The following is a 7,854-nucleotide window of genomic DNA, read 5'->3' as shown; positions in this document are numbered from 1 at the left end:
AAAAAAAAAAAAAAAAAAAAAAAAAAAAAAAAAAAAAAAGACAAACATTCACTAAACATTCCTGTGTCACAAGTGATTGTATAAAAAGGCGCCGTCATTTTCCTCTTCGGTACAAAATGACACCAAAAGCCTGCAACACAGAGAGAACTGATTAAAATGTTAAAGTTTTTAGAGACGATAACTTTTAGGCCTAAAATTTAGACAAAGTATACAAAAGTAATACGCAGTGTCACATTTGAACACAATCTTAATAGGTCTCGGAGACTTGCCCTGCGTACCATCCACTCTATCTGCCCTAAATAGTATTTTTTAATAGTATTAAAAATTACTAATATCACAGAATTTAGGATGGATAGTATACACATTGGGACGCAGACTTTGTCTTTACTCCCTTAAAGATTAAGGAGCTGTACAAGCATGCATGACAATTACCTAGATAGAAAACGCCTTTCCAAAAGAACTCCCAAAACACCCACTGAGGGAACTTTGGTGCTACACAAACAAAATGCACTTTTCTAACAACTTAATATATAAACATCACATTAATATATAAATACTGTCGAAATAATGCATATCCATTGTCAGGGTTCCAATACTGGAAGAATCATGGAAAAGTCCAAATTTATTGGACCAAAGTGAAGTTGACGTGACGTGGCCAAGTATGGTTACCCATACTAGGAATTAGTGCTCTGCATTTATCCCATCCTAAGTGCACACACACAGCAGTGAACACACACACCGTGAACACACTTTCGTGAAAAAACGTTTGCACTTTTTTACGGCCTCTGATTAAGCATAAAGATTTTTTGAGGAGGTTTTGCCCTGCATTTGACCGTGTGCATATAGTTTTTCTGCTGGCTACAAGATAAGATATGAAATAACTCACAATAGAAAACTGGATCTCCACCCAGTATCATGTTGTAGTTGTACTATAGTCACAATGTTGCCAAGTCCACAGTTTTCCCGCGGAATTGGGCTACTAAAGCAATAAGCCCCAAGAAGCAAAGCGGAGTGCCTACAACCCCCCTTAGCTATTATAAATTCACTGTAAACCACGGCTTCACGGGGCTTTTATAAAACAGTTATTCCATATATGCAGTAAGGTTTCACAAAATAAAACCGAGCAAATAAAGTTTAATGATATTAATAAAAACATTATTCTTCCGCCAAACAACGTAGTTCCTCAGAAACGGTTGTGGTTCCAACAAAGTGGTTGTCCAGCAACACACAAATGTAAACAAAGGTGTATGTTTGTGGAGTAATTTACAACAGCTTCGAACTTGGCTCGACCAATCAGAATCAAGGATTGGAACTATCCGTTTTATAATAACACCGTTTCCGCAGGTTGTTTTTCCATGTCCGCAGGTTTAAGCAAACACAATAACGTGATATTTGGCCCCTAAAATGCGTATTTTACCAAGAGAACCACGCCATAAAACGAGGGACCCCCCTCGAAACGTTTTGAGTAGCAATTTGGCAGGTTTTGTTGTGAAAACCTGGCAACCCAGGTTATAGAGTTCAGCACTAGATTACATGGACAGATTTGGACAATTAACCATTTTAAACCAAAATTCAGGAAATGAACCTAAAAGACCATAATAGAAGGCGACCGTTTTAACAGGATTCAGATCACAAGCAAAATAGACCTTTCAGTATCATGGTTACTAAATATGTGAAACATGAAGGAATTTGGTGGGGGGGTGCTTACATCAAGATTAATCCTCTTGTTAATCATTTTGATCAAGAGGATCTTTTTGCCACAAATTCTAGTTAATGTCACTTCACTGGACTAAAACATGCTGACTTGCTCACATAGGGTATAACAAAACTTCCCCTCCCAAAAATGGATCATTTTCCCACCTGGTTACACTTGTGGTGATTGGCCAACAAAAAATACCTTTTAAATTCCTTATGACATATCATTATCAAATATTGGATTAATTTCTTTTTGGAACTGACTGATCTTAGTCTTTATTGATTTGAGCTGCACCTCAGTTTTTGAATGAACTGCCAAAATTAACCACAAATAATGCATTTTCACTCAAAAACTGACGTGCACAGGCTCAGATTAATGAGGCTTATGACCAATCAGCTCCAAAAAGAAATGCAAAACCTGTGCTAACTGAAAGAAAACAAGTTGACAAAAAAGATTGAATCCAAGATTTGGTGATAATATAGCATAGAGCGATTTATAAGCCATTTTTGACTAAATGACAGTTTCATGACACTCAAAATCACAGATCCAGTTAACTAAAGATGTTACATAGAATTCTTATTCATGTACAATTTACCAAGGATACTTTTCGCATTTGCTTGTTTAAAATATTGCATGCTTGCAAGTGGTTAATTATGCATATATACACAAACAATTCACCTGTAGCAGCTGCCTGGTAAAGCCAGCCTGGAAAGAACCTCTCGGCATCAGTCGCTGAGTAGCACAAAAGATGAGTTAGTACACAAGACCTCACAAATCAACAACTCACTTTCACAAACAAGTCCAACTCTACACACATCTCATTACATGCTTGTTAGATTGGAGGACATTTTTTGTCTATTTTGTACAGCTACAAGAACACTTTTTAAGAAGTGTAATTTTGATTAAAATCTACAATCTAATTGGTTTTTAAAACAAGAGTTGCATATAAAATTACACACCAAGTTTAAAAAATAAATAAAAAAATGAATGTTTTAGGATGCATTAGCCAGGTTAGGGAAAATTGACTTTTGAATTTGCAAACAACGGAATTTGAATTTGCAATGATTGTGTAGAAATGAGTAAGTGAACATTTGTGCCAAGAGAAATTTAGGGTTGATTTTTACCTTTTTTGAAGCTTGCATTACACTTTACGCCGCCTTTTCCAATTTTGTAGTTTTTTTTAAGCCAGCGAATGCAACATTTGTATCTTCATGGTCAAACTTTCTTCCTGGGCTACAAAAGCCTTTGCGCTGAGTGATTTGGTTGAACAAAACATTGTTTCTTTTGCCTTTTTTTTTTTCCTCTCCGTGACCGTAATCATAATACTCTGTGTCTCTGAGAAAGAGAGAGATGGGGGGGGGGGTTAAAAGCAGTTTTGTACAAAGTTCTAAAAGTAATTGAAGGCAAGACATTGGATGAGAAGAAAATTACATGGCTTCTGAGAAACGGTGATCAATGTTGCTGCAACTTGGAAATGCATGAAGAGATTCATAGAAATGAAATCAAAGAAAAAAAAAAAAGTCACTACAAATTTAGAGGAAAAAAAGCAGCAAACAGCACTCACTGCTGTGGAGCAGGCTGACTGTAGTAGCTCTCATACCCTTCATAGGAAGGCTCTGCGTATGGTTCTTCATATGCCTGAGAAAACACAGAACACATGGAGATGTATCACGAGCTGAAAATTTCTCTATAGAATATTTGCTACGTTTTTGGTCTTTTCACTGGAAATAGGAAACGCCTGTTTCTACAAAGGGGTAGCAAATGTAATACAATAAAAGAGACTCTTCTAATGCTAAATGCAGAGCAAAAACGGCATACAGAGCTACCAGTGTGGTCCGAGTCACAAACAAATGGTTCTTTTAACTGACTTTTGAATTTAAGTTTAACAAAATACTGGCCGATTCCAACAGACTGGTTGGTTACTTAAAGGGGTCATATGATGCAATTTCAAGTTTTCCTTTCTCTTTGGAGTTTTACAAGCTGTTCGTGAATAGATAAGATCCCTGAAGTTGCAAAGACTAAAGTCTCAAAACCAAATTTGAAAAATAATGTGTTTTTTGAACATTAAAGCATGTCAACATATTCTGTTACACCAAATACACAAAATAATGATATTTAAAAAAGCATCATATGACCCCTTTAAGTCTAAATGAGTTTTTGTAGTCAAATAAAGGAAATGCAGTCATAAACTAGTATTGCACCAAAATGTGAATTTAATTATAAAACCATGTGCCAAAGAGTCTTGTAGTACATGACCATTCAAAAGTTTGGGGTGGTTACTATTTCCTCTTTTTTTTGGTAATTAAAAATGTATTATGTTCACTAAAGCTGAATGTTTGATTAAATACAGTAAAAACAGGTATATTGTGAAATATTGAAATTCAAAAACTAATTTCAAAATGCAGCTTGAAAAAAAAAAAAAAAAAGGCTGAAAGTGATGTGTGATTTATGAAAATTGTGTTTTTCAAGTTTGTTTGATGAACAGAAAGGTCAAAAGAACAGCATTTATTTGGAATAGAAATATTTGTAACATTCTAAATGTCTGAGTCACTTTTAATCAATTTAATCTGGAAAAAAAAAAAAAAACCATACCAACCCCAAACTTCTGAAAGGCAGTATACTGTATATAACAGTTAAAGGTAACCATGGTGTTGTGGACATTGACTTACATATTCACCATAGGTTTCAGGTTTGGCTGGGTGCTGTTGGTGGGAGAGAGCGGATGCTGGTGTCATCCTCTGAGTCGAGGCTGGTGGTCTTGAGCGAGCGGCTGTGCCTCCTCTGGCTGGTGTTTGGGATGGAGGGCCACCTCTTCCAGCGGGGGCTCCCCTCGCTGCAGCTCCACGCCCTGGACCTCCTCTTGGTGCTCCTCCACGTGGTGCTCCACGAGGCGGCATACCACGACCCCTTTGAGTACAACAACATACATACATACATATATATATATATATATATATGGATTACTACATATGTACTCCAAATACTCACAATTGTTCACAATACGTGAGACAAAATAATTGAGATGCACGTTGTGTAACAGATTATATATTTGATATAGCTCTCTCACCTAGGTCCCATTGGGGGTGGTGGGCCACCACGGCCTCGGCCAGGAGGGAGACCTCTGCCAGGGCCATGAATATCCTGAGAGCCGTTCAGAAACCCTGGATCCATGAATGCATCCGGGTGCATCTCCTCAAACCCTTCCACCTGACACACAAGAAAAAGGATAAAACAGGCTGATCAGTTAACCATCATTAAATAGTTTAATTTCATTTCAAATGGATTTAAACAGCAGATTTATTACAGCTCCAGTGAAAGTCCATTAAAAGATACATATTAAAGATGTAAATATAAATGTGAGTGTGGTTGCAACAATGTTAAATTGAGTTATTAACGCTATTATTTTAAAGTTAATTTCAATTTAGACAATCAAAAAAAAAAAAAGTTCACAGACTGAGATGACATTTCTAGTTATTAACATTGTATTTTTTCATATTTTCATTTAAAAACATGTAATGGACATTTATAACACTATACTTTGTTCTAATACTTCTCTCTTTTCTGATCAATGTAAATTCACTCAATATTTTTTTAATTACCTTAGCCATAGAAATGCTATCATGGATTGGTTTTTTTTTCACTTTTGTAAGTGGAGCAAATGGGACCGCTAAAAATATTGTAGTTCCTGTTCACCAGTTGATCCAACAATGACAACTTCCACTTCTGAGAATTTTACTAGACATTTGGGTGTTTTTGTTTTGTTTTGTTAAAAACATGGAAAATGAGCATGCACAATTAAACGTTATATTAAAATGAAGATAATAAATTAAAATGAAACAAGTGATAAAAATATGAAAAATAGTAATGGGGTAAAGCACCAATTTGCTTGCATTCACACTTACAGGCATTAGGAACTTCTTGACCTCATCCATGGCATGAGCCATACGCAGATAACAATCAGGAATTGGAGCAAAAACCTCGATGTGCACATGCAGCTCCATGGCCAAGTGTGCATACTTCGGATCTCCACCCTTCCTCAGCTCCTCTTCCTGCAGGTTTCACGATTTAATCTTTATTAACCAGGTCATTCAACAGTAAACACATTAGTGATGCAGCCTGGTTCATTACCTTGTTCTTATCTCTCATGGATCCTTTGCCCAGCACTGAGATCTTCGCGCCGGTGTCCTCCTGCAGACGTTTGATGGTGCTGCCCTGCGGCCCCAGAATCTTTCCCACAAAATTGAACTGAGGGGAAATATTGAGAAATTATTTGTTAACCAACAACAGGTCCTTGCAATGTACAGACAAAACCCAGACAGAGTGTAATGACTTACCCGAGGGTATTGCTTCACAGGAATGAGCACTCTCTCTTTCACCCTCACGTTCTTGGCGGTTAACAGATCCAGATACGTCTCAGACTCTTTTTTAGGCTCACCTTTCTGGACCCTTTCAATCTCTGCAAAAGAAAACACAAGATCAGCTCAGAGCAAACTGTCATATGCACTGACTTAATGTCTAGGTGCAAATTAAAAAAAAATACACACACACACACATATACATATACATATATATAACATAGCAATGCAACCAGTAATTTGCAAATGCAGTGTTGTCATGTGGAACCAGTTACTGTCTTGGTGGACCGAACCACAGATGACTGGGCAGACTTGCATTTCCATTACATGCATCAATCCATTTAATGGATGTAGGTAAGCAAGCATAAAATTGTTCTACAATGTTGACTGTGCTTTGTGGTTGAAACCATAACACATTTTCTGGGCAATGCATCACAGCCAGACTTGACTTTAACAAGGAATCAAACACGATAGACTAATGCAACAATGCAAGCATGCAGGGCTTTTACACTCACAAGAAAAAAAGTTACACAAACAAAATAATTTAGTCCAATAAATAATAAAAACGATACTAAGAGAGAAAAACGTCTTATTAATAACATCTACAATAACAACATAACTATTTTCTCTACTTCAAGAAACATAAAACAGAAGGCAGTGGGGAAATCCAGATATTCAATGAAATTGGAGGGAAAAACAATTAGCACTTTCCGGAATCGGTGGAATGCCCTAACTATTAATTACACAACACATTTCGCGTAAAAATGTTGTTTTTGCGTAAAAAAAAAAGTCAGTACGGAATTGGTTCATTTATAACCCATGCTTTTCTGTCTGCAATCCTGGGATTCTTTTCCCTCCCACAGACCTTGAAGCAATGCATCATGGGATTGTCTTTCTCCACAAAGGAAATGCAAACGCTGCTGGCCAAAGTGAGCCACATACACGCAACTTTCGGGGGGGGGGATCCTCAACCATGCTGTTCCCTATAATGTGTAATGAGTCTAAATGCATCAGGAGATGTCACGCTCATGCTATTCCCTATTAAAATCGCATGCACATTTCACACATTTGCATGTGTGCAAATTCAGCACCTCAGGCCGAATTAAACAATTTTTTTTTTTTTTAAATGGTTACAATTTGACCTAGTTTTATCCTATTCGTAACAAGGCAATTATGGCAATTATAGGGTGTGAGCCAAACCTCCCGGCGCCGCGCGTTTTTTTTTTTTTTTTAGTCTATGGTACAAAATTACTTTCCACATCTCCAAAATTAAACAACAATGCAAAACAGCAAACTCAAATTACAGCAGAGCATAAAACAAAACACGAACAATGAAAACGCAACAAGGCCCAAACGCCCAAATCCAGTGCATGCGGCCTGCAACGCGCGCTTCACCGACGCACGTGCTGAATATGAACTAACCAGCGGTCAAAGGTCCTGACTTCACTATTTCATAAGAATTACAGAAGCTACAGTCAGGAGTTCTGTGTGAATTGTTTAATACTGAATGAAGAAGCACTGACCTGCAGAGAGGAGCTTCATGGCGTGCGTGAATGAGGAGTCCAGGCTGTCTTTTTCCGCCAGTAACTCCGGCAGATATTTACCGTCTCCGACGCTGTTCTTACGCTTAGCGTTGCTGTTATTAGCATCCATGTCGCTCGCGGCTTACGGGACTTCTGCAGAGATCTCAAACAACACGTGCAGCAGAGTGTAGCTTGAAATGCGTGCCCAAGTTTTTGTACTTGTCCTAACAAAGGAAACGGCGGCTAATGGAGCAGGTGGAAATGACGTCACATGGTGAAA

General features: G+C 37.6%; 1 protein-coding gene and 1 long non-coding RNA gene across 2 annotated transcripts; both read right to left on the bottom strand.

Annotated features, from left to right (window-relative positions):
• Positions 1 to 44: 44 nt before the first annotated feature.
• LOC107679184 (uncharacterized) lies at positions 45 to 2,580 on the bottom strand. The gene is made up of 2 exons (XR_001633015.1): positions 2,375 to 2,580; positions 45 to 130 (listed from the first exon to the last, which is right to left on the bottom strand). It is a non-coding gene; the product is annotated as an uncharacterized LOC107679184 (long non-coding RNA).
• A 264-nt stretch (positions 2,581 to 2,844) lies between these two features.
• LOC107679143 (KH domain-containing, RNA-binding, signal transduction-associated protein 1-like) lies at positions 2,845 to 7,854 on the bottom strand. Its single transcript, XM_016474602.1, has 8 exons — positions 7,575 to 7,854; positions 6,031 to 6,152; positions 5,825 to 5,941; positions 5,599 to 5,745; positions 4,764 to 4,903; positions 4,366 to 4,603; positions 3,261 to 3,334; positions 2,845 to 3,031 (listed from the first exon to the last, which is right to left on the bottom strand). Exons 1-8 carry the CDS (start codon positions 7,702 to 7,704, stop codon positions 2,845 to 2,847), a joined length of 1,155 nt encoding a protein of 384 aa, XP_016330088.1. The 5' UTR covers positions 7,705 to 7,854.

The sequence above is a fragment of the Sinocyclocheilus anshuiensis genome, unplaced genomic scaffold, assembly GCF_001515605.1.
Source record: "Sinocyclocheilus anshuiensis isolate Anshui unplaced genomic scaffold, SAMN03320099.WGS_v1.1 scaffold300, whole genome shotgun sequence".
Taxonomy (NCBI): Eukaryota; Metazoa; Chordata; class Actinopteri; order Cypriniformes; family Cyprinidae; genus Sinocyclocheilus; species Sinocyclocheilus anshuiensis.
Note: the sequence above shows the minus strand (reverse complement) of the source record. Positions and strands in the feature narration are given on the sequence as shown.

Excerpts from the sequence above, each read along its gene's own strand:
- LOC107679143 (XM_016474602.1), bottom strand. The coding sequence starts at position 7,704 with ATGGATGCTAATAACAGCAACGCTAAGCGTAAGAACAGCGTCGGAGAC. Across the intron at positions 3,335-4,365 it reads CTGAAACCTATGGTGAATAT|GCATATGAAGAACCATACGC; the intron begins GTAAGTCAATGT and ends GTGTTTTCTCAG. Across the intron at positions 3,032-3,260 it reads AGTCAGCCTGCTCCACAGCA|AGACACAGAGTATTATGATT; the intron begins GTGAGTGCTGTT and ends TCTCTTTCTCAG.